Here is a 27,658-nt window from a genome sequence, read left to right as displayed (position 1 = left end):
ATTATCCCACTATGTGCTCTCCGCTCTCATTCCTTTGAAAATGCTTTTGATATATAATTTATATGACTTGTACATATTTGGGAAATTTCACACTTGCTGCAAGATGTGTATTTTGGTGTTAAAAGTCCTACAGTGTGTTTATGTGAATTTTTGACATATAGAGCATTCTTCAAAAGCACATTGAAAACACAGGGCAGTAAAAACAGTCAAATGCACAAGGCAAAATCATTCATGAAGCTGCTGTACTCTCTCTTAAAGTGTTGGCTTGTGGCTCATGTTTTCTCTTCCTCTTGAAAGAGAAAAGCAAAACTGTGAGAGGAACAGGTCTTGAGCTCTTCAGTCAATTGCACAGTGACTTCTGAAAAGTGAAACTCTGAGGACAGACACTACCATCCTCTCCCATAAGCAAAGGAATGCAGGTCTCCCTGTATAAATGCCTAATCCTGTTTTCACTTAGCAGGTACCATATTTGTTACCAAAATAAATTATTGTTGATTTATTGATTAGGGTGTCATACTAAGCCACTGTAGATTATTTCAGTTGTTTTCACTATTTGTTTAATGAAATTAACTATTTTTTTAATTTTTACAAGAGTTTATTCTGCAATGCATAAGACACTAAAGATGGCAGAAGCCTGGGCTGTGGGAATTTAACAAAGTGCAAGAATTAGAAATCACAAGGCCCAGACAAGGTTCCTCTCATCTCACTGATGACTGCACCAAGTCAGAAGACTGAAGAAGCTAAAAAGGTCACTACAGAATGACAGAATTTTAAGTGATCCTGGTAAAAAAAGTAGACCTGAGTGACATTCAAAAGATGAGGTGAGACCAGACCCACATCAGACTTTCTGATATGAAATAAAAGATTTAAGCATTTCAGGAACAAGCTTGTCTCTTTGTCGGCAGGGAAGTCAGCTCAACAGAAGCCTTCAGCTTCTCTACCAGTGCAGGATGTGTGTTTAAGGTCAGACATCTCTCTCTAAGAAAGATATGAAGAAGAAAAACTATGGAAACTAAACCCAAAACTTTCTCCCATGGAAAAGGGAATCAAGATTTTCCAGACCAAACTCAAATTGCTGGGTTTTTTACAATGAATTCAGGTTTCTGAGACTTATTTTATTTGGCACTGGAGAAACATGAAGTGCAATGAAATTAGCATGATCCCAGAAGAGAATGTGGAAAGTTGTCAAATGTGACTATGAAAAAGGAATTGTAATATGAGTTCTGAAGTTGTACTACATTTTGGAGAAGATGCAAGATAAGAATGTAGGAAGAAGTGCCAAACATCACACCACAGAAAGAGCTCAAGCTGAAAGTACAATAACATTATCACAGCGTCAATAAATAAACATAATGAAATTCATGACACATTATTGCATTGCTCTGCACTGCCGCTATTCATTTAAAAATGATGAACACATTTAAAATAATTCACAACTTGTCAAATGCCTGTGAGAGCTGCAGTTAGACTAGTGTTGTAACAAGCATTTGTGAAGGTCTTACAAGAGAGCTTTATACAACTTATAGCAAAGTAAAGATGGAAGTATGGGAAGACAAAACAATAACTGCACCTGAATCTGCTAGTACAGTTGCATTCAATAAATTTACACTGCTCACCAATGATATGTACTTACTGAAGCTACTCTGTCAATAAAAACCACATTAAGAACCTTTTGAAAGAGCTTCCCTGTCAATTAGGATGTAGATACATTCTATCGCTCCAGTTTTCCTGTCAATTTAATATACTGGATCATATTAACAGTACTGGCTTGTCAATAAGGCAAATCCGAATCCTATTAATAGAGTTACAGTGCCAATATAATCGGCTTCCCATTTATTGAGCTTCCCAGTATTTGGGAAAGCTGTGAAATGGGATTATAAGGTTAGGTTACATACATCTGTCTCTATATTACATAAATATTTCAGGAATTATGTCCTGTTGTGTAAAGAAATACATGTAACCACTTTTTTCCATTACAAAAACTTCAGATGACAGAATAGTATAATAGTTTGCCATTGCTGAGAAAACATTAAATTATCCTCATTTATCACATTGTTTCCTGCTTTCACTAAGTAAAACTGCTCTTTTATTACACAGTCTACTTGTGTGCCACACATATAGAACTGCTAAGAGATGTAGGCACTTCACCCACCCCGCTCTCCAAACACCCCCCCCCAATCCCAAAAGATCATATCTGCTTCAGAACACAAAAGGAAAGAGATAAAATATATTTTGGAAACAAAATACAAAGCACTCCACAGTTTCGATCTGTATTTAGCCCTTGTGCTGTGCTGTATAGTCTTTGTGGAAATGAAACATGTAAGTATAATTCTAGTGTAACAGAAATCCCCAGAAATAATTACTAAAAGGTATTAGTTCATGAATTAAAAAATAGCAGAAATTCAGCAAACCTTCTATTTAATAGAAATCTTAATGAAGTTGAACATTAGTTGCTTTTAACCACATTCAATATGAAATAACTACTTTCACTGGATTAGTACAACATACAAGAGACCGTTAAACCTGATTATATATTAAAAAAAAGCAAAGAAAAGAAAAAAGTAAGTGCATTAAAATATACTGGGTATTCTCTTACCAAATTACCTCTCTAAGTCTGACTTGAAAATATGGATTTAAGAAAACATGGTTCAAAAATGACAGTTAAGGGTCAATGAATCAAGCTGCCCATTATATTTTCTGGTAGCAGATGGGTGCAATGAAACCTAATGATTGAATTTGAAACGCTTTAATGCTCCTTTTATCTATGGCTCCCACCATGTTGAGTCTACCTTGGTATTCCTAACAGATACTATGTTTACTGCATAACAGACTCAATTACAATTAGCTAACTTGAATGAAATCTGCACTTATCACAATATCCAGCTTATTCTAAGAATATCATACCATGAACTCAAAATAACAATACACATAGGAGTGTGTCTTTGATAGCATTTGTTGGTTGGATTTCTTTTGATTTTTCATGTTAAATATGAAGTCTAGAATTTATAGGAAATTTAAAAATAAAGGGAAAACTTTTGAAATATTGCCTTGAAATGTAAGGATATGATCAAAGTATTTGTTTAGAATTTAAAAATGTTTAGAACCCATTTCTCTGCATAAGAACAACTGTATTCTTTCTTTCTTTCTTTCTTTCTTTCTTTCTTTCTTTCTTTCTTTCTTTCTTTCTTTCTTTCTTCTTTTCTCTCTCTTTCTCTCTCTCTTTCTGTCTTTCACATTCAATGTTGATCTCCTGGCTTTTTTTTTTTTAATTTTGAGACAAATCTGAAAGTTCTTACTTAGCAGAAATTCTCAGTGAAGCCAGTGAATTTTTTTCCTATTCTTACCACTGCTTATTTCCTGTTTCTAAGAGCAACATAACACAAATGTTTTCTGAACAGATAAAAGCTTATAAACACCACAGTACTAGATGGTGGAGAAGGAGAACAAATTATGGCCTTTAGAAACTGTTAATCTGTTTTGTACTTATCATATTTAGTAAGGAGAAAACAGAGACACTGGATATTTAAAATCTGTTAACTTTGTGTTAACATCTATCCAGTATGTTTACCTTTTTCTGTCCAACCCACACTCACACTAAAGGCAACAATAAAACTCCCACAAAGCCATGACCTGAGGTCCAGTGAAATCAATGGGTGTTTTCAAACTGATTTCAATAGCCCTTGGATCAGTCTGCTTACTTCAATTACCAGCTAAGTGAGCCTTTACATGGTGTGCTACATTCCCACAGATACATATGTTGTATGCTGAAGAAAGTTGCATTTGAACAGATTTGTAATGGCAGTGACGGGGAAAGGTGATTAGCTAGGCAGCAAATGCTGTATGCGGCACGAAATTCCAGTTCTGTGTTTCTTCCCTACTGAGTGAAAGAAATTAGCAACAAAGATGGAGCAGGATTTGGTTCTGAAGCCACCCTGCCTGCACAGAAAACACACACAAAGAGGAAACACTGAAGCTTTCTTCCTAGGTGGCGATCAGAAAAAAAGGGGTAAATCTAGATCACCTCCTTTTCTTTAAAGCTGCCGCCTTATCCCCTTTTTCTTTCTAAAATCCTACACCAGAAAAGCAATGATTCCCTTAAATTCCCTAGGAATTCAGAAAAATATCACAGATGTTAATACTTACATTTCAAGTTTTTGTTTAATTTCTTATTTAGGTCATGCAACTCTTTCTTTCAACTTTTTTCTTAAAAATACTCAACAAGTTATTTTCTAAACATTTTGTGACAAGATACAAAGCCCTACTTTCACACAAATACCTTTGCATAATTATTTCCTCTAAGCACTAGGAAAGCACTAAATATGCTGCCAAAATAATGGCTGAATTTATGACAGAATAGTAGATCATCAAGCTTTACAGACTCACACGGCCATGCAAGGAGATTTTCAACTGTAAAATGGTGATGAGTTGATTTATTATTTGTGACATAAGATAAATAATTTAGGCTTGCACAAATTTAGCAAGAGGTTCTGTCCCTAAATATATTTTAAAGTCATAACAGTCATGTGTCTATGATGAGGTACCTCATAAAATGGAAAGTTTGAATACACCATTACACCATGAGCATAGTAGTGGTGGTCAAGTAGACTTGGACAGAAAAAAAAAAATAAGGCTATTCTTATACAGGGCTCTGTGCATGCATCCACAACTCTGTCACTTCAGTGTTAACTTACAGTCTTCTGATACTACTGTATATTAAATTGATTCAAAACAAGTAAAATAAAAATTTGCTACCTTTCTTTATAGGATCACCTCATCTAGGACACAACACCCACTTAACACAGGTAATCTCTAACTTCATAGGCATTTAAAAGCTGACTTTGACCTGTAAGTTCTTAAAAGACTGGGAAAAAAATGTTCTGGATTGCCCTTCTCATTATGGCTTGCCATATCAAGACTCTGAAATCAGATCTTTCTGTAAAATTAAGAAGATCCACATAAGATATTTTCTTTGCAAAGATTCCAGGATTAGATAAAGTCATCGTTCTGTTCCAAAGCAGTGTTGGTTTGTCAATATCTAGGACACTGCTTCAGGTTTCACCGGGGATAGAGTGACTGAACATGAATGCTAATATTTGACTGAGGGGTTTGTTAGAACACAGGGATTTAATTATGGACTTCCTCTCTAATTAGCAGGATGCTCAGCACCAGTATGTGAGCACTTTTTTCCAAAGTGGAATGCATCAAACATCAACTCAATGATGCATATATATTTTACTTTTTAAAATTTTATTTATGACCTCTCAAAGAAATTAGTTAATGAAATCTTCTCTAAATAATGCCCACATCACAGATGTCCCCAAGTTGACATTCAGAAGTGGCATATGTGGAAACCTCTTTCAAATGGGGAAAAGAAAACAAAACACTCCTGGTGCAGTGCAAGAAAGTTCAAACAAAAGTTCATGCAAAATGTAAAATAAATAACTTGGGATTGTTCATACTGCTCTTCCTGGATACTCAAACCAGATCATATGTAACACAGACTAATGCTGCTCCCTGCAGGTGGATCATGAGCCCATGTGAAGCCACACCAACTTCCAACTTCACTGGAATTCAATATGGAGTTAGGTGCTTAGCTGCAGAGAGTGATCTCCAGGAGCACCGCCTTTGCATGCAATTCATGTACTCATATGCTCTCAAAACTTGTTTACAGGTAGAAAAACACACTGGAAGATGAATTATTTCCATGGGAATTTGTTAATTTATATAATTTCAGGGCCATCTTTGTTTACAGGTGTTTCATGCATTGTGTTATTTGGAATAAAACAAAAGCGATAAAATATTAAGGAACTACCTGCGGCTTTATTAATGTCTTGATAAATTCCTAAGAATTATTAAACTTGAATTTCTTTGGTGTTTTTATTTAACTCTTTTGAGGCATAAAGCAATAAAATACAAAATATCCTTCTAAGCAATGCTAAAATCAACAGCAAAATCATCCACTTTCCATGAAAACAGAAGTGGTATCTTGCTCCTAGGATGCTGTGGATCACACTTAGGCACAGAGACTTTGCAAGGCAGTGGTAAAGCATCCCAGCCCTAAGGGTTTATAGTAGCATTCCTTCTTTAACCTTAGCCACAGGATAATAACCATCACCAATATAATGATAGTCCAAGCTACCAGTAACCTTAAGAATGTGCAAGGAATAGACTGGCAGGAATTAATCTGCCATTTCATATATCTGCCCAAGGGAAGCATTGTAATTGCAAAAATTTACTTTTAGACTGCTGAGACTCATAGTAATTATGTTTCTTTTTTAATAGAAATAGCCACAGGTAGTAACAAATTGGGTTTTGAGATGGGGAACTGGGCATGCATTCTAACCCAAATTACTGTGTAATTGTCTTTATTATAAAACACTATAGAAAACCCAAAACTTAAATCAGAACAAAAACTTTTCCTTAAAAATGTTCTCCTCCCATGGCTATTCAGCATGTGTGCCTATTTCTTCATTCACAGGTATCAGCAAGATAAGTATTACTGCAAGTGATTTATCTAAATATTTTTGCAATTGCTAAGCAAAATTCCCAAAGCTTACATTTGTTTAATAGAAACAGCTTCTTCTTGCTTTACAAGTAGGTCAAAATCTGGAAATCCAGATATTCATTCCTAAGTTTCCTTTGCCAATATCAGGGGATGAAGGAAAGTCTATTTGTTGTCTATACATATATTAAATGAACTGAAATTGAAGTTCTCTTCAAAATTCTGGTAGGTTGTTTGAAATAAATGAGCCCAGGAAAATACTTAAAATTAGTTATTTCACGCTTGAAGGAATTATTATTTTGTTAAGTCACATTGTTGCAATAATGAGAGATATACTTTTGGGAAAGATCATGTATGTGATGGCAAATGAATACATAATAAAATAAATTGATACAGTTGCTTCTGCCCCTTGCAATACTATCACCTGTTACACCTGAAAAGAAGCTACATGTGGTTTAAATAGACAAAATACATGTTCAGATTTAGACAAAATTTAGACTGTATATTGAAAGACATAACAGACAACATCTTGTTTTCACCTCCTTTTCACCCAACAGCTACAAAGCTGACTGATATATTTCTCGCCTTGGAGTTATGAGATGCAAATTATCATGTGCTTTTTAATAACTAATGCAGGCTATGGAATCAGTTAAGTGCTGCTTCTTTTCACATGTTGCATGAATTATACTTCCTTTTAATCATCACTCTCAATCCTGAAGTTTGATAGCAGGATTCCATCACGAAGTGGAAAATTAGGTCCTTCCTTACCAATACTCTTGCCTCAGGAAAAAAAATGACAACATCATTTGTCTCTAAACTTGATGCTTTCTAGTTTGCAGCAAAAGGTGCATGTTGACAGCATCTTCCAAAACACTGCTACACAGCTCTGTACAGATCATACACAATATTAAAAAAAAAATAAAAATAGATGCACATTGCTCATTAATAATGCTTTTTATCCATCTAGATGGATCTTTTGATTCCATTCTGCTCTCTTTTCTGAATATATCCATGTATGCATGTGTACACACAGTTGCATATCTGGCCCATAGCCTAGAAATATAATAGTTTCTAAGCTGTCTGTCTGTCATTTTAAAAAGGCTTTTAATTTCATTATTTCCCAAGCACTCTGAATTCCACTGTATCCTTATTGTCATTTGATCCACTGAAATGTTGAAGAGATCACAGAAGAACACACTTGGTACTTTACAGCTGTGGCTGGATAATCTGGCTCATGATCATCAAAACTGGATTGTTTTTATGATCTTCAAATCTGCATATCAAATTACTCAAGTCTCTGCAAGAAAGCAAGACATCAGGACTATCTCAACAGAATACGAGAAAATGTAGTTGGAGGCTAAGTGAAACTAACAGCTTTTGCAGCTTTGCAGCATTCTTAAAGCAAAGGAGAGAAGCAACAGGGAGCAGTTCAGGTAACACAGAATAACAGATTCTGGGCTGAATTCGGCACATACTTATGCACATCAGCAACCCCACGCCTGTAAATGATCCATTTAATTTTATGTTTCTAATTTTATGTTGACTTAGATTAAAATGATCACTGATTACGTGTTTTAAGGATCCTACCCTGAAAGAAATATTATTAATTTAATTATACATATATATGTATATTTCCACAGGCCTCAAAATTACTCATGCACTGACAAAGGACATGCTTTTTTCTAGATTTGCACAAAAAGAGCATTTTTGACTCTGCTGGCAGCCACTCAAGTGCTGAATCTGAGGTACATCGTTAAGACAATGTTCTTTTCTTTGTTACTTTTAAAATTTTATAGAATTTAAATATTTTCATTAAGAATTAATGAACATTTGTTTAGCCCACCTCAGCTTACCTTTTTTTAAACTGATTCCTAGCTAAACAATCATAAGTGGTTGCTTAGCAATCAGCGAAGAGTGAGACAGAAATATAGTAAGTAAAGAAACTGACTGACATGTTCTGTGTTTGAATCATAGTATTCAGTAAAAACAACAGAATAACACCAAGAGAAGTCTTAAACAAAATTCTCTTAATAAAAGAATACACAAAACTGTCTTTGGGAACAAATTATGCATTTAAAAGCTACAAATTGTTATTCACATGTCTGTCGCTATAAAATATTCCTGTAGTTATTATTAAAAATACATTAAAATCCTTCAAATGTTCATGAAACCATTATTTACCTTTTGTTTTAATTCAATTGTCAACTGTGCTTCCAATGATTTTAAAAACAGTATATATCTACAAAGCAAGCAAGAGTTTACAGCTTTGAAGACTTGAAATTGATTTTTAATGCACCAGCTTTCAAACACTACAAAGGCTGCTCTCTGCTGATAAAGACAGTAAACAAGAAATTGTCCTTTAAATGTTCCCTTTAATGTTTTTCTTTAATTAAAAATCAATCAAAAAACATTGCCACATAAAAAAATTAAAATTAAGACATTAAAAATGCTTTATGTTTTTGACACACAACACAGTCAAACTAGAATGAAAACTTATGATGTTACTTTTGTTTACTTGTATTAGTTTAGACTTTTTTTGCATTGTAAACATTGTTAATCAAAACATAAAAGCATGTAAAAGTAGTTTATCACTTAACTCAGGTCTCTTTATAGAGTAGAAATGTTAAAAATATGATGAAATTAAACTAGAAATTATAAAAGTATTAAAGTAAAATACTTTTAAAACATTTAAAGATTATTTTAATACAGTTCTATCCTCTAATCGGATGGAAGCTTATTTATGTAGATTAGTTACATCTAGAGTCTCATTTATCTAACCTGTATTTATTCTTTGATCACAAAGCTTGTTAACTTAAATGGCCTTTTATTGTTATGATTCATTTTCCCATGATTATGTGGTTTAACTGTCTGATTTTTTTTTGTTTTAATAGATATATGCACATGCACCAATGATATTCAACAGTACTATGCTGGATGCTCAATGAAATGTAAGAGCCATTTCAACATAATAAAAGTGCCTGGAAGTGTTCCAGGAAAAGGCCTGGAAATATGAATAATCAGAGTGTCACTAGAACTAGTCCAGGCAATACACACATGTCATACCCAGATCAGTAGATGGTCTGAACCACCCTCTGAAAATAGCTCTGCATGACTATCACTGCAAGAACAAAGTGTCGAGTAGAGGTCTCACCCACACAGCTGAAATGATGCGTTTACATCCCATGACAAGACTTTTCCTTTCCCTTTGGAGTTCTCCTTTGGCAGGCCGCAGGGACTGCAGCACAAAGCCACCCAGCAGGGAACAGGATGAGATTAGGAACTTTTCTGTTACGGGTTAAAGTACTTTATGAATGTGAGAAACTCTGATCTGATACATATGCCACAAAGCCAGTAGAAAGGTCCATGGCTAAAATCAAATATCTTAATTTGAAGGACTTAACATGCCTAGATTGCTTATACTTTATTCTATTGAAAATAGACCAGTATGGGACTGAGACTGTCTTGAGGGTTGGAAAAGGAGATACACCCTCAGTAAACCAAAGTGAGATATAAATTGATCTTTATGCTGTTCCTCTGGACAAATAACACTAGAACCTGACTGAAACTATAGAGTTTTGTCTTTGTATGTAGAGGGACTCCTCAGTTTTCAGGACAAAAAAAAAGAGATTTCAAGCAAGTAAATGAATTGATCTGGTACCTTTCCCTACAGGTAATACCACTCCCGAGTGGAAGCAAGCCAGTAGGAGAAAGAGATGGTTCTTGTGTGACCTTATTAAGAAGGAAATGTATCAGTAGCCTGTGGGATTTAGCTAGAAAATATATGACTGCTCAAGAAGGTTATTTAAAGCACTGTCTAATATCCTAATTAACAGGGACATTCATAAGAATTTGCTTCTTCTTGAATGTAGTACTTAATACTGAGAATTTTATCAAAACTGCTTAATAATTTACTTTTTTTTCTTTCTCATAGGATTTACAGTAATTAATCCAGAATCTTCTTCTGTTTAAAAAAAAAAAAAAGTCAACAGCAGCAGACTGAAAAACAGAGGTTGCTCTATGACAAATAGATTAGTAGGGCTTAGAATGCACCCTGGCTAAGAATTATGGCAGCTGCACATTACTCTGTTTCATCTCATCAACAAAAGCAGTGACTTGTTAATATCCTTGATGCTCCATTAAAAACTTAACAAATAAAACACTTAAACTCAAGGAACTTTTTTCCTCAGTAATTTTACCACTCTCTTTCTAGTACTTTTTTTCTATTACTTTTCTTTTTCCTCTTTTTTCTATTAAGGCAAGAGCCTGCAGTCCCCTGAGAGTTTTACTTGTTTCCTGTATTTTTGAACACTTAAGCACTAATTTTACCACTTCTCTTACAGCTGAAGTAGCCATACAATTGAAAGCATAAAGCTTTCAGGCTGTCTGCTGCAAAAATTTGCCCCAACTGCTCCACACTGACCTTTTGGCATCAGAGGATTGCTTCTATATTTTAAAGATAAAAACAGAGCTGTGTTTCTGCTCTGGTCAACAAATCCCTGTTTAAGTTCTCATCACTGAATTTTTTTTACCTATTGGAAAACATTAATACTAGTGTCAAAATGCCTTTTCTTCATACATGCAGGTGCTCCTCAGGCTTGAAGAAGTATCTGAAGAATTCTGCCATGCAACATATATGTTTTCTTCAGATAAAACCAAAACCAAATAACAACCCATATACATGTAGAACGACTGCCTTGCCTGGCAAAACCTAAAACTAATTTGAGACTTTTAACTTTTGCAGAAACAACAAAAGAAAGAACAAATTAGCCATGATACTTGGAAACATATATGTAAATATTAGCTGATATGTTAATGCTTCCTGAGGAAGTGAAGAGAAAGAAAAAAAAATACTGGGGAAAAAAGACAAAAAAATACTGTTGTTTTTTTTTTAATTAAATCACAGCTGGTTCACATCCAGATGTTGTGACTTGGGAGGAATTTTTTAATGATACTTTTCTCTTACCAGAGAAACCAGATTGTATCTATGCTTTCTTAATGCCAAGTAATATTTGTGAATATTTCACACATACCTATTGCTAATTTTCCATGTAAAAATATTTAATAAGTTTTAATAATAATGCTGCATTATTCACAGTTTCAGAAATATATGAAAACATGTGGCAGCATATGTTCAGCAATACGTTCAATGGAGTATTTGATTTCTTTTCCACTGTACACACGATTGTTCTGGGTTAACCATCAGACTTGATGGTTTACCATTGGAATCCTGAAAGTATTGCGCAACCTAAGCCACTCTATGATGCTGATTTACACTTCACATCATAGTTGCAAAAACATCTAAATTCCAGTCCCATTAATTGTTTGTAAAGATGGCATAAGAAAAAAAAAAAAAAAAACCCAAAAAAAACCCCACCAAAACACTAAAACCTCAAAATGAAGGGCCCAATCATTCTATTCTTAGCTGCATTCCATAGAGGTCTCGTCAGGATTCACTCTTGAACCACCAAAATCATTTATGAAGTCAAAATTATGCTATTGACCGAATTATGAGTAAGAACTGCCTTTTATCAACATGGGGAAGGATAATAGAATCTTGAGAAAATATGTTGTTATAGATAACTCTTCAAAGGATTGATCAGTCATTGAAATTGCACTGATAATCAGAAAATTGTAGGGATCTTTCCAGCTAAGTTTAGGTAGTGACAGAGAACACAAAGATGTAGAAAGCTCAGACATCTTTAAGAGCAGTTGAGAGCTGTGACACTCAATCTTATATAACTTGTTTCATGTCTTTTATAAAACAGCAAGTTCTACAGAGATATTATTATACTTATTTTTTTGTTAACAAGAATTTCTGTTCTGGAAAGACTGTTTCTTTTTCATAATATGTATATTCCACTTTAGATTCTTAATTTGTTTTTTTCTCTATTTTTTTTTTAATTGTTCTTTATTACAGTTCTTCATCTTGGAAAGTTCTTTAGATTTCAAATAGACCTGTATATCAAGAATGACCCTTCTAAAATAATAGTGCTATAAATATCACCAGTAAAGAACTCAGATCAAGACCAGAACAGATGTAACACAAAAAAGCAGTTCAATTCTGCTTCCTCTGTCTATTTCAGGAGCCTGTGCACATGCCACAGTGAGTGGTGTGTTGCCAGATCTGGTCCTAAAATGTATGTGTTTTGTGCCTCTATACTATGCAGTGCACATTGACCAAAAAAAAATTAATCAAAGCTTCATGGACGCATAGGAAAGGTTTCGCTCTGAAATTTTTACGGAGTCAACTCTAGAATGGACTTCATCCAGTGAATGAAACTAAAGCTGCAGAACAATGCAACACCTTGTTCGCAAATGTGCAATGTACAAAACCAGACTGTACACAAAACTGCAGACTGTATTAACAAAAAGCAAGCATTCAAAGGAATTCTTTTTGCAAAACATCTAGCCTTGCAAAATACTATTAAAGCCACAATAATGATACCTAGGCAGGTAGTTCGAGAATTGCATGTCACAACTTAGTGTCTTTAGATACAGCCCTAGAATATGCAGCTGGGAATCTCTGGAATATATAGAGTACAAACCTGCAAACTTGCAAATGTTTAGTGCTCTAGTATCCTCTTGATGAAAAATGTTACCTTGTACTAGTTCTAGTGAGAACAGAGAATAATATTTCTCAGTTGAAGTAGGAGATATAAAAAAACATATATATCTCTGTTTTCAGATGGGAATTTAAATCGCTGAGGATGAGTGCAACTTCTCTGATCAAAGCTGCTTTCTCCTTATATGCAGCAGCTGCAGATTTCCTTTTGTAATCTTGAAATTTCTGAGCAGAAGTTTCTCAAAGTATGAAATAGCTTATTTAAGACAGAGCAGCACTAATATGGCTCATGGGTTTTTTATTTCCCTTGAAGACTCTGTCTTCTTAGGTATTACCAGACACCTGGAGATGAAGCTGCACTGGGACTTGACACTAATCTATTGTCACATCATAAACATAAGGTGCCTGAAGTATTAAGAATGATCTGTACTTTATCTTGAAATGCTGTGGGAGTGCCTGGTACAGCAGATAGAGCGATCCCCAGCTTGAGAGCTTCTTTCTGCACATTCATTTTTAGCTGTTGTTTAACAAAAGCTGTGACCACCTCTTTTTTTATTCACACCCACCTTATTCCTGATACATTTACAAAACTCCCCAATTACACCACAAGTATAGCAATAAATAATTTCTAGGATGATCAACGCTACTCTTGCATATTGCAGACAGTTTTCTACACTACAGATATTTCACGCTGAGGAATCTATTTCTGGAAGCTACTTGTGTATAGAAACTATTTGTTTTCCTTTATCCATCTACTCTTACCTATTGAAAATCAGCAAGAAGAAGTGATTTGTTCACACAGGGAAAGGCAAACTAACTAACTCAAAATTTTGGTAGGAGAGATACACCTATATGTATGTTTGTACTTTTTTTTTTTTTCTGATGTCTGCACTTCAAAATAAAGCAAAAAATTCTGTTTCTTTTAGTCAAATGAGTAGGTCACCAGAATGAGATAAGCCAAATTTTCTTTAAGGTCTAGAGTGACCAGAAATCTTCTTTCAGCCATGTTGAGTTTCCATTTTCTCCTGCTTTCCTTCTTCCCAATAAAAATTAATAGTTTGGCTCTTAAGTGATTCAAAAGTCACGTGGAATTTTGACCCTGGCAATGAGAATTGTACAGCACTGCCCAATATTTAAATATTTGTAACAGACTTTTGCTTGAAAGCACTGTTTCTAAAGTATCTTTAGAAAATGATTGCTGAAGATAAGAACAACAGAACATGGGTTGGTGAAGTGTAAATGTGTAACTTCCCAGTATGTTACCAAACACTTTTCTTAATGCACATCAATCTCAGATGCACATCAAATCACAAATTATCAGTTTTCAGAGGGCCTAAAAACTTGCAAGTCTCTTGTACCAATAAAAGTTGAATGTATACAGCATCCTCATCTGTCCAGCCAACATTTTATACTTATATGTACGCATGCATGTTTAAATTATTCCACTTTTATGGTACTGAAGAAGTTAATAGACTCATATATAAGTAGTACAGGCAACTGTGGTACATAGGTGGATGCTGCAAAGTAATGAGCAAACACACAAGCTGTCAAATTGTGTGATTAGTGTGTAACAGAAGTCACTTAAAGAGAGGCAAGATTGCACCACTCTTACCCATATCAGGAAGTATTTCATTCAACTGGTGGTCCTTTTGGGTCAGTCTGAAAGCCCTAGTCACTAAGTAACACTTTACTCCACAGGTATTTGTTGATTTAAATTGTGCTATCTGTATAGTAAAATACTTTCATGAGAAATTAGGGAACCATAAGGCTCATTGACTTCCCTAGATCTTATTGGGAAGTGAAAGGAAAAAAAATATGCACTCCTAATAAGAGTGAGAAAATTTGAATCTTACTGAGAAAGAAATTATTTATTTGCTATTAAATATTTATAGAATCAATTGGAGGTACTAAGTAATAATATAATATTTAGCGTGTATATACATTTCCGTATAGTACGTACATATATATATACACACACATATATGTATGTATATATAACGTTTTAAAGATTATTGTGCCATTAAACATTTGCCAAGAAAACGAGAATGAAGAAATGCAGTTCCATTGTATGAATTACATAGTATGGGATTATCATGTTTCAAAAATATATCTGTAAAAACTAATCAGAACATTTGTTAGAGAACCCTTACACAATTGTTAACCTTCCCTTTACTGAGGTACTGAAGAAAACTGCTTAACTGGATTGATTAACTAAAAGAGATGATAAAGCAGCTGGATTTTATTTTTTTTCCCACTGCCTACACCCTTGACTCCTAACTGTGCAAGTTGCATATGCAGACACAGGTTTCTTGGAGTGATTCAAGATATAGTACATCCAGAGAGAGGGCTGATCCTTTACTATTTCTTCTTAAGTCTGCAGTTTAAATTTTACATGAGGCAGAAGTACAGGACCAGACATAAAGTAGTGCCTACATTCTAAATGCAAATTTTATATAAAATTTACTCCAGGGATGTGGAGATGGAGAATACAAAATGTATTTTAGTAATGCAAAAGTACAGTGAAGAGGATCAATTTTCCCCTCTAGCTACTTTAAATCTGAGCCTTTTCTAAATAGAAACCAAGTACACTGTTTCTTACTGTGTCTGTTTTGCCAATACAACTACAAAATATAGTATCAGTAAGTATGTTTGAACAGGCTGTACACTAGGTAGAACCAAATGTTTTCTAATCTACTGACTGGACCATGAAAACCTCCAAAACACTCTGTGTAGACAATGAGGGAAAATAAGACCAACATTAGATATATATGTTATGAGGAGTTTCAGTTAGCATTTTCCATAGTTGTCATAATGAAAATTCTTATAGAAACCACAACACACTTTTTAAGGGAGGAAATTCCTCTTTTAGCTTTATATAGATTTCAGGGAAAAAAAATCATGATTGATGTTATACAGTGAACACTGTAAAAAAGAAGGAATCATATTTTCCATAGGGATTTACACTACAAGTGAAACTTTACTATTCAGTAGCATCAATACATTAATTAATTGCTTTATATAGACATTACATGGTTGTAGGAAAGTATAATTTTCTGTCTTTTAGTAACTATTACACTTGTCAGTAGGAAAAAAAAGTGGAGTGTTTATTTTTTAGCTTTCTGACAACTCCATTTTACAGTAAAAAAAAAAAGTTGACATTACTTAAACAAGTGTCATGGAAAGTTATTTGTTTTTTAAAGCATGAGTAATAAATCAAATTATCTCTGGTTGTGCCCTAACCTAAACTCTTTCCTAAAGTGTCACTTTTAGTTAAAATCAATTTCAGATTTTAAGTATTGCTCTGCTCACCTAATTGATAGCAACACAAATTCATGATAGGCATAAAATGAAATTGTTTCTGTGTCACAAGTCAATAGCTTCTTGAGGATTAGTTTACAGTGACCTTGTACAGGCAGGTTTTTTTTTTTCTTTTTTTTCCCCAGTTATACATGTTCAATTTCCAGGTCATCGATTACTTGAATTTTGGTTCTTCAATCTGTCAATTACCACTGGCCATTTCTATTCAGCTTAAAGTATTAGATACACCTGGCAAGTAGAACATTTGGTGTTCACAGATCACAGGGCATGGTAACTCCAAGGTATTATGAATCTTCTTTAGGTACATCAAGTGACTACAGTGCAACTTCTTTCCCACTAGCTGCATACACAAAATGAGTCTGTGTCAGTTCTGATACACTCAGCTCATTCCCCTATGACTCAGAACAGCATATCAGGAGAAGCACAGGATAAAACAGATATGACATTTCAAATATATTTAATAGTCATTATCCAGAGCCTGCTTTCAATCTGAACGTTAAAAATCACTTTGGAACATACCTGTAGTGTTTGAACATTAAGCTGCATTAATCATGAAGTAATACTTTAAATTAAATCAACTGGAGCCAATTTCTGCCCTCACCTTCACTCTGCAAGTTCACTGCTCTGAAATAAATCTTCTGAGTTTCAACTTTAAACTACCTGCTAAAAATTAAGTCATTCTTTGATTAGTATCCTATATCCAATGGTCCAAATTCTGCCATTTCTCACATTCACAAAAGTCAGTAGAGGACAGTGTGGATATGATTGGCAGCAGAATGCAGCCCGGCGACAATTTCTAAATGAGCTTTGGTAGAAGACAGAGTGTGTAAGTCTTTCACTATAAAACAATCATCAATGTTGACTCAGGCTACTGGAAATCTGACTAGTTGTTTTGTTGGTTTATGACAGGATGTGAGTTTTGTTAACATTTGGAGGTAGGAGGAAGTTACCACATACATTTTCTTTCTATTTGACTAAGCAGAATTTTCAGCACTGAAAAATTGGTTGTTTATGGGGAGAGGAGGAGGCAATGGGGCCCCAGTGATACTGTCAAAAAATATATTTATGGATATATATTCTGAAGAAGGAAATTTAAAAAAAATTAAAACATACATCTTGGAATGATAGCTCATATTTATATACAAGATTGGAGGGCTATAATACACTGTTGCAATAGATGTCCTCAGTGTGCAATTTCTTCCCTGTCCTAGTAGTTACTGCAGGTGGTAGGACCAGTTGCCCTCCCTCTTCTCCACCCCAAACCAAAGAGTAGTGAAACCTGTGGAAGTGCCTACCTCTGTCTGACAGTCTCCTGGGAAAATCCCCCAGCATGCCTCAAATGAGCTAAATGCCTGCCCACACACTCACATGCACCTCTTTGGCGCTGCCGTAACTCTGTCTGTGTTTCACTGGGCGTTTTCTTTTGAATCAAATGGGAAACATCAATGAGACAGCAGAACCAGACCCACCAGATGTTGTCTGGTTCCACTTCCATTAAGTCCACCTCTCTTTAGTGACTTGTGTTGGTTCCTACAGTGGTGCCTTACAGCAGATTGCACTGCAGACAAAAGGGAAAATTAAACCAGTGTCTAAAGTGAGGTCCAGGGTATTCTAAAAGTCTCCTACCTGAATTATGGACATCCGGCTCGGGGGAGCCTCGCTGGCGTTAGTCCCTTGCCCTGTGAAGCTGGTGTGGCAGCCCACATGTCCCTGGGGTACAGTCAGGTTGTTGGAGGCGGGCTTCAGGTACATCACCTCAGACCTGGGAGAGCTGAGGGGCAGGCGGGTCTGGTAGTCAAAGTACATGGGTGAGGTGGCCAGGGATGGGCTGCTCACCACGTTCATGACATTGAGGGGACCCCGGCTGTCCTCGCCCTCACTGGGCACCAGCATAATGTCATTCTTGCTGATCTTCTTCTTCTTGCCCTTGCCCCCTCCACTGCCACTGCCTCCTCCTCCCCCGCCACTGCCTCCCCCTCCTCCCAGCTGAGGGTGGCTATACTCGGCAATTCGACAATTATAGGTGCGGATCTCCTTGTTCTCTCGCTTGCACTTCACAGCAATAGTGATCATGGCAGCCAGCAAGATGATGGAGACAGTGCTCAGTGTCACAATCAGCGGCAGTGACAAGTCCCAGTGCGGCCGCCGATGCTGCTCGCCGTTCACCTGCGGCTCGCCAGCCTCGGGCAGGGGCCCCGCCAAGGCCCTGACTATGAGCTTGGCCACAGCGGAGAGGCTGGGCTTGCCATGGTCACTGACTTTTACCACCAGTTCAGCCACAGGGCTGAGCTCCTCCCAGTAGGGGTGCAAGGTGCGTATCTCACCACTGGTGGGGTCCATCTCAAAGAGGTGCTCCTCATTGCCTTCCACAATCTCATACGTGAGGCGCCCACTCTCCCCAAAGTCACTGTCCAGGGCGCGGACGGTGCCCACGGGGTAGCCCACCCCAGCATTGCGTGGCACCTGCAGCTCAGCAGTGTCATTGATGAGGGCAGGCAGGACTATGAGGGGTGCATTATCGTTGACATCGAGCACGGTGACGCGCACTGTGGCATTGCTTTCACGGTGGGGTGAACCTGAGTCTTTGGCCAGCACGCGGAACTCAAAGTGCTTTGTCTGCTCATAATTGAAGCTCCTCAGAGCGTAAATAGCACCATTTGTGGGGTTGACAGAGACATAGGTGTAGATGGAGACATCTCCCACATGCCCAGGCAGAATGGAGTAAGACACTGTCCCATTTTGGCCCAAGTCAGGATCCTGGGCCAAGACTGAGCCCAGGTACTCTCCAGGGATGTTGTTCTCAGGCACCTGCAACACATAAAGATTCTTGCTGAAGCGGGGTGGGTTGTCATTCTCATCAAGAATCCGGACAGAAAATGACTTGGTGGAGTTAAGTGGGGGATTGCCCCCATCACGTGCCACGATGGTCACATTGTACTCATCCTGCGTCTCACGGTCCAGGGGTCGGTCGGTGACCACAGTGTAGAAGTTGTCATAGTTCTCCTCCAGGGTGAAAGGAACGGCACCAGGCCCGCCGCCACCGCCCAGCACCCGGCACTGGAGCTGCCCGTTCTTGCCTGAGTCACGGTCGGTGACCCGCACCAGGGCAATGACAGTGCCTGGTGGGGCAGCCTCACTCAGAGCTCCCTGGCGAACGGAGACAAAGCCAATGGTGGGAGCATTGTCGTTGCGGTCGATGAGGCGGACAGTGACCTTGCAGTGAGCAGGGATAGGATTTGGCCCCAGGTCCCGAGCTTGGACATCAATCTCAATGAGGCCACTCTCTTCATAGTCCAGGTTACCCTTGACACGGATGAGGCCGCTCTGTGGGTCGATGCTAAACAGGTCACGGACGCGCTCAGGTGCATAGCCACTGAAGGAGTAGAGCACCTCTCCATTGGTACCCTCATCAGCATCAGTGGCGTTGAGGTCGATGACTGCCGTGCCTAGTGGCGCGTTCTCTGGCAGCTCTACCACGTAGGAGGCTGCCTCAAAGATGGGGCTGTTGTCATTGGAGTCAATGAGGCGCACATTGATCTGTACCGTGCCTGAGCGTGGTGGGTCACCACCATCCAATGCCGTCAGCACCAGGGTGTGGTGACTCTGCTCCTCACGGTCTAATGGCTTCTGGATCACCAGCTCCGGAAACTTTGTGCCATCACCACGGGACTTCACATCGAGGGAGAAGAGGCCGTAGTCATCACGAGTGAGAAGGTAGGTGCGCAGACCATTGTCCCCAGCATCTGGGTCGTGGGCGCTGGTGAGGGGGAAGCGGGTGCCTGGTGCAGCATTTTCGGAAATGTCCATGTCCACTTGGTCAGAGGGGAATGATGGTGCGTTGTCGTTCAGGTCCTGAATCTCCACTTTGATCATGCAGATCTCCTGGTCATTGGCGAACACCTCGAGGGACAGCTGGCACTTGGCACTGCGCCGGCACAGCGCCTCACGGTCAATGCGCTGCTTGGTGTAGAGCAGCCCGCTCTCCCCGTCCACGTCCAGGAGGTGCGGGGCTGAATTCTCCAGCACCCGGAAGGTGGACTTGGGGCCGCGGCCGCCCCCGGGGCCGCCGCCGGGAACGCCACGCTCCGCGGGCAGCATCCCGCCTCCCGGCGCGCCTGCCGCCAGCCGCGCATCGCGCCCGATGTTCCCGATGACCGTGCCCGCTCCCTGCTCCTCCGGCACCGAGTAATTCAGGTTCTTCAGCGATAGGGCGGGAGCCCAGCAGAAGAAGAAGCAACAAATGGAAAGGTACATCCCCGAGCAGGGGTGGGGGCAGCAGGAGCAGCAGCGATGACCAGGGTTATCCCCGTCTTCTTTGCCTCCTGCGCTGGGGTTGCTCTTCCTCCTCTGACGGCTCCTTCTTTCCTTCCTTTTTGGTTTTGATTTTTTTTCCCCCTTCTCTTTCCCCACCCCTATATTTCAAGTTCTTGAACCTGTTGCTCTAAAACATCTGCAGAGACACAGGATGAGAGGCAGCAAATAGACCATGTAGCTCAGAGGGAGGGAGCAATCGGGGGGGTCGGGGGGAGGGGAGGGAGCAGCTTCGGCAGCGTTTCAGCAAGAGCTTGCCGTGCTTACAGTCCTCTCGCAGTTACTTCGTCTGTCCAACTTCGGCAGTGGGAGGGTTTCAAAAATCAGAAAATTTGCAAAAGATCTTCTCCTCCGGGCAGGCGATGTGTTCCGGATCCTTGAATCCCCGCAGATGAACAAAGAATAATAAAAATAATAACAATAATAAAAAAGCCGGCGGCAGTGGTTGTTGTTCTAAAAACGATCAGAAATATTTCTTAAATATGTGTATTTATATATACATAGAAGAAGAGTATGGTCACAGGTCTGTAGCAGAGGTAAAAAAGCTTATTTGCTACTCATCGCTTGTGATGCGATTGATGGAGTGGAGGGGTAGGAGAGAGACAGAAGGGGAAAAAAAAGTCTCAGCTTGTTGTTGAAGCCCTCTTCGTGTGCAGTGAGCGGCAGTGAAATGTCTGACTGCACCGCGGGGTTGTTGGTTTTCAGGGAGTGTTTTGCTGCATTTAGAGATCTAATCTTGCATTGCTTGCGGCGGAGAGCTGCATCTCGCTGCCGTCGGTATTTCCCCCCTCTCTGTCTCGTACACCCTGGGTCACTGTTTCCTTCCCGAATCAGAGGGAGAGGGAATGAGGATTGCAGGGCAAGAGGGGAAAACAAAACACATTAAAAAAAAAGCCCAAAACCCAAACCACTCCGCCCCCTCCCGCAAAAACTAGTGTTCGGATTTACAGCTTCCTTTCTCCCCCTTTACTACCAGCCTCCCACCCGTCGTTTTGGGGTGAAAAATTTAAGAAACCCACCAGTTCACCTTCATCTCTAACAGTAAATATATATTTTGAGAGAAAGCTCAATCAGCAGCACGCTTGGGTTTCTTTAAGACAGGCCAGTAGCCGCCGCCACCACCACATCCTTTCTCTCCGTGTATCTATGCGTGTGTGCGTATGCGTGTCTGAGGAGCTGCACTTTTCTCGATGCAGTTTAATTCCAGTTTGCTTTTCTCTCCAGCCGAGAGGAAAGCAACAGGCAACCCATAGCTGGACGCATAGATTTATTAAAAAAAAAAAAAAAAAAAAAAAAAAAAAAAGAAGCAAGAGAGGGGGTGGGAGGGCGGGGGAAGAAAGAAAAGCCACCACACATACACACACACACACACACACTCTCTCTCTCTCTTTTTCTTAGTCTCGCTAAAAGGGAAACAGTCTCTGTATTCACAGGGCTGCGCTATCAAGTGCCTCTTCTTTCTATTCAGCGTCTCCTTCCAATGACACTGCCTCCTAGCCCTCTTCATTTAGGGGAGGTGAGAAGAGGAGGAAAAACAATCCTGGCGATGAATAAAGTGGGAGATCTTTTAATCGATTAACTCGCGTATATTAAAACCTATACAGTTCCGCGATCAGTGTGATGCATTTTTTGCAGTCCTTTCAAAGCTTTAACAGTCTCTCTGAGCATCTTGGTACAGGGGAGAAGAGCGGCAGCAATGCCAGATGCGTTGCCCCTCTCTGATATACACCTTTCCTAGTGATACAGTGTATAGGTAAATACTGGGGAAGGGTAACAAAATATTATTTCAGGTTCTTTTAACAACCTGAAATAAATGAATGGCAAATCCAGAAATGCAGGTGTTTCAATCTGCTTGGATGAGTCAGATCCAGCGGAACAAATCACATTCACTATCGCCTCATGTTCCTCCCTTCACAGATATTAGTTGCAGCTTCTTCCTAACGCTTCTCTGACTCACTCTATAGACAGGAAAGAAATTAATCAGATTTATATTTTGGAAAGGAAGGAGGGAAGAAAGAAGGGGAAAAAAAAGAAAAAAAAAAAAAAAGGAGAAGGTGGGGGTGTCGGATCCAGCTACACTTTTACTATACCTCTTTCTCCGGGAGACTGAGGATCAGGAAAACAAGGCTGTTATCCACTCACTGGCACAGAGGCGCGTCTGTCTCCTGCTTTGCTGAGTGTTTTTAACCACCTTTCCTCAGTGTTATGTGTGAAATATATCAGAGATCTTTCACATTAAAAGAAAAAATAAAACGCAATAAAAACATAGGTTTCCAATACATAGCTCACAGATCTAGTTCCGAGTCTCAGTTCTGCACTGTTTTTTCTCCTTTATTTGAGTCCGGACCCAAAGTACACAGTTAATTCTGCAAAGTGTGGCAAGGAGGCTTTCAAACGCAAAAGAAGAAAAAACAATTATTCTTCTCTGCCTCATTGATGGGTGGCCCCTTGCAAACAGACGGTCGCCAGTCTTAGCCAGGCAGCACGCGAAGCGAACGCCGATCCCCGATAAACCAGATCCATTTCACCAGCCGCCCGCAGGTAAGTGGAGAATTCAGTGAAAATTCAACAGTTGGAGCCGCGCTCTGCCTCGCTCGCTCGCTCTCTCTCTCCCCCCCTCCTCGCCTCCCTCACTGCAGCACTCGCGGGGCCGCCGCGCCGCGCCACGCTCACCCAGCGCCGCTCTCCGACTGCCGCTATTCACCTCACGCCGCGGCTTAAACATTGATACGGATTCCCCGCCAGCCAATGGGCGGCGGCGGCGCCGGCCGGCCCCGGCGCGGCCCGGCCAATGGGAGGAGGCGGGCGGGGGGCGGGGCCGCGGCGGGCGCTGGGTGCCATTGATTAGATCGGCTCCGAGGGGGACGCGGGGCGCACGGGCGGCTCGCGCGGGCTGCGGTGTCTGGCCGCTCGCGCACCGCAGCGCCGCGACCCCGGCCCCTCACCCCTGCCTCCCCCTCACCCCTGCCTCCCCGCCGCCCTTGTTTGTTTATTTATTTGTTTGTGAGACGCGTTAACAAGTCCTTCGCGTTGACGGGTGGGGAAGTAGGGGGGACGCGGCGCTGCCGAAGTCGCCCAGAGCACCGCGAGGGCGAGAGCTTGGCTCCGCCGCGCGGTCCCCGAGTGACCGCTGGCCCGGGATGCGCGGCGGGAGAAGGGACGTGTGGGTGGGGAGACACCCCCCGCCACCTCCGCCCCGGCCCTGCGGGAGCCGCCCCGAGCGGGTCTCGCCCTCCCCGAGGGGCAATTCCCGACGGCGGGAGCGCATCCCCTGCCGGCGGGGAGCGAGGCGCTGGCAGCCGCGCCGTGAGGGGCCGGGGGCCGCAGCGGCGCCCGCCCCCGCCCCCGGCGCGCAAGGGAGGCTCCCGGCCGGGGGCGGCGGTGGCGGGGGGCGGACTGAGACTGGAAAGGTGCGTGCTCGGATTGCCGGAGGGCCGGTCTCGACCCGTGCGTACGGAAATGAAGCTGCCATTTGTGACGAGCGTGTAAGTAGCAAGAATCACTTAGGGAAAAGGAGGAAAAAAAATATATTAAAAAAAAAAAAGGAAGAAAATCAACTCTGGAGCACTTACAAGACGCTCCTGAATTATTTTAGGAGCGTCTCTTAAAAGAGTCAGTTAAGGCAGCTGCTCGTTTGCCTTGCTCAATAGAATAACCTTCAGCCCTGAGTTATTATGTCCATAAATATAATATGACTTGGAAAAAGTCTTGCAGATTTATAAATTCAAATGAATGTTCTTTCCAGACCCATCTCGTCCTGAGGACCTCTTTGTAGCTGTGAAACAGATAGTTTGCCATCAAGAGCGAGTCTGCTAGTAACCGTTATAGAACTAATGCCGTGTTAAAATGCAGTGTATAAATAAACTATACATACATTAGTGGCAGCAGAAAACCACTACTCTCAGCCGAGCCAACTTTCTGTGTGAGAGCGACGGACAGATGAAATAAAGGATATGTTTACAAAATGGGCTTTGCTTTCTGCATGAGGGCTTCAGATTGGCTGAGGGAATTTGGCGTGCTCGGCTAAGTCACGTATTTGGAGAAGTTCCCTATAAAAGCAGCACAGTATTAAAAGTGGAACAAACACCAGCGTAAGCCCCTGAGCCATCAGGAGACCTCGGCTAACTGCAACTCGAGTCCTCTGCTTTCCTCTCCTTATTCTGCAGTTTATGCCAAACCTTTAGGATGTCTTAGGATGTCCAGAGATTTTTCCACGCCAGTTCTGCTAATTGAGGGGGGGGAAGAAAAGGGTCATTGCAATTATGTAATGGCTCCCTCTAGCGTGCCAGAGGTACTGCTGCATTTGGGGTATATCCCGTGTCCGTGCATCCTGCGGGGCGTGAGTGTGTGTGTACGTGTCTGTGTACATACATACCGTGGGCTGCACACTGTGCCTAAGTGTGTGCACATGTGGTAACAATAGTTTCCTTTCAGAGCATGAAAACACCAGCAGGAGTTAAAAAAAAATTAAAATAGTTTGTATTACGGTGGCATATAATACGTAATATATTTCTGACAATGTTTGTCATGTTTAGTTTAAAAAACAGCCTCAAAACCCAGGATGAATTTTCCTTTTTTTTTTTTTTTTTTTTTTTTTTGGAGGAGGCTAGTGTCTTCATCACTTTTTTTTTTTCTTCAGCCTGGTGAGTACTTTTTTTTTATATGACTCAGCATTACACAATAAATGCTCTTACTCCAGAGTGAATTCAATACATTTGAGGGCACTCTGCAGTTTGTAAAACAAGTACTTGGGACTCTGAATTAAGGGAAAAACTATATAACCCTTTATACAAGTAACTCGAGTCTTTGCTTGTAAAATTTGTCTTTTTTTATCAAACATCTTGCAGCTTACAACAATCCATTGATCCCAATGACGTGCATGGAATACTTAGAGGAAAAATAAAATCTGAAACACTAGCACTGGATCTTCAAACCTCTGACTGAGTGTCAGGTGATAATGATAAATGAAACTCCTTGCTCTACAAGTCACTTGGTTTTGTGGTGTTAAGTTGAGCAGAGCTGCATGTTAATACTTATTCTCAGGTATGGCTGATTATTAATTATTTCTAATGATTTCTTGGAAATCATGCCATCTTCACATCTTTACAAATTGTGGCTCTTAAACCCAATAAAGACTTAGATGCCTAACTGGAAAAATACACATTAAAAAATCACGCCTGCTCATGAATATAAGGCTGATGTTTGTTGCATCAGACAGTTTATAACAACAAAATGGCATTTATTGATTTTAATCCACCTGTGCAAGTAATGAATATTTTATTAGTTTGATGATTTTACAGTATATCTATAATACTTTTTCGTCAATTTTTTAGCACACATTACATATTTGGTAGCTTAGACTGGCATCATAATTTCATATTCATTCATCAGAAATTGTTGTATTTTTCACAAAGAAGAGTTGGAAATTAAATGTATGATGGTAATGCACATGAATGCAATTAATACCTATATGTTGTGCCATGTCACTATATGTGGAATATACAGTTTGTATTTGTTGCTGAAAAAACAAACAAAAAAGAAAACAAAATAAAAAAAGTGCTTATTAACAGCTTGGAGAGAAAGCTGGTCTGTGGAGAGGCTAATACATAGAAAAATCACAAATCCTTAATAATAGAAATACACCCATAGAAGACTTGTACTTTCTGCCAAATCAATAAAAGCACATTAAATACTCTGTGAAGGAGAAGCTCAACAGAGGAGCAAAGTCCAATATAACAGCCCTAACAATTAACTATGTATGGAGTTAAATTATGCTTTGGAATGCTACTTTTCAGTACTTTAAATGTTTGTTTATTGGAAGGCATAGTTTGATGTTAACCTAAATAACAAGTAGTAACAGAACACATCTCCAAACATTTTTTTAAATTTATTGAAAACATAACAACTGTATTCAGGGGTTTTTTTTTTGTGAAGTGTTCATGATGAAATCCAGTACTTTATTATTCTATCTTTAGCAAAGACAGGTAAACCTTTCTTCTTTCAAAAAATAAAAAAAGGGAAATAAATAAGAAATACCCTCCGTCAGAAGTGTTGAAATGAAAATCTATTGTCTTGGTAGGGAGGGTGCTTAAGCATAGCAGAGAAGTCTCAGAACAAATAATCCCTAAACAACTAAAAGAAAATAGGAAGGCAAGGAAAAGATCAATATAGTTAAATGTCAAGGTTCAGTATTTAAGGTATTTGAGCCTAAAATGTATCATCGGGAAAGCCCAAATCCAATCAGCTTGAGAACAATAGAAAGAAGTAAAATTAGAAAGGCCAAGGAGCAAATTTGAGGAACAAATAATCCATATGTAAGACAATTAATTACCTGCTAATAAACAAACATGTGCTTTACCTGTGTGAGGAAGCCATGACAAAACTGTCCAGCCTATTATTTAGCCATAGCTGTAGCCCAAAAAGTACTGCAGCGAAATTATATTTCTGTACTCTAATACTCATAGAAAATGAAAAAATTTCCTCAGGTCAGCTTCTTTTTCGTAAAAAAGATGAGATGTGGGCTTGTTTAAGGTGTCAGTAATGATATTCTTAAAGAGCAGAAAGCATCTAACTAGATGGTAGTCATCAAGCATTCTTACAGAATCTGAAAATGAGGTAAATGAACTGTTAAAAATATGCAGCCATTAATATCAGCTACTATGTTTGAGGATTAAAACGTACAAAATCTGTTTCTCTTTTAAAAAGACTAAAAGGGTGATCAACAAATTGTGGTGTGGAAAGATTTATTTTTTGTAGCAGTAGTACAAAATGGATTAAAATAACAATTAAAAATAGAAATTATATTATTATTTAATTATTATTTATTATATATTATTTATAATTATTAAAAATAGAAACTATATTTCTATTTCTATGCTAAACATGACTGATTGCATTTAGAGAAATGTAAGAGAAGTACTGTTCAGAAACTCAATGAAATCAATAGAAACCATTCCACCAATTTG

General features: G+C 39.4%; 1 protein-coding gene across 6 annotated transcripts in view; it reads right to left on the bottom strand.

Annotated features, from left to right (window-relative positions):
* PCDH17 (protocadherin 17) overlaps positions 1–23,371 on the bottom strand; it is an 89,789-nt gene extending 66,418 nt beyond the window's left edge. For 3 of the 6 annotated variants that reach the window (XM_066545050.1, XM_066545049.1, XM_066545051.1), the window contains exon 1: positions 18,009–21,934. In XM_066545050.1, the coding sequence (XP_066401147.1) occupies positions 18,009–20,636 (2,628 nt within the window). In that variant the 5' untranslated portion in view covers positions 20,637–21,934. Of the gene's footprint in view, positions 1–18,008; positions 21,935–22,783 lie in introns of those variants that run through there. The other 3 variants (XM_066545045.1, XM_066545046.1, XM_066545048.1) reach the window with 3 other exon arrangements.
* Positions 23,372–27,658: the final 4,287 nt, after the last annotated feature.

This window comes from Molothrus aeneus, chromosome 2 (genome assembly GCF_037042795.1).
Source record: "Molothrus aeneus isolate 106 chromosome 2, BPBGC_Maene_1.0, whole genome shotgun sequence".
Lineage (NCBI taxonomy): Eukaryota > Metazoa > Chordata > Aves > Passeriformes > Icteridae > Molothrus > Molothrus aeneus.
The sequence above is the reverse complement of the archived record's forward strand: the minus strand, read 5'-3'. Positions and strand labels throughout refer to the sequence as shown.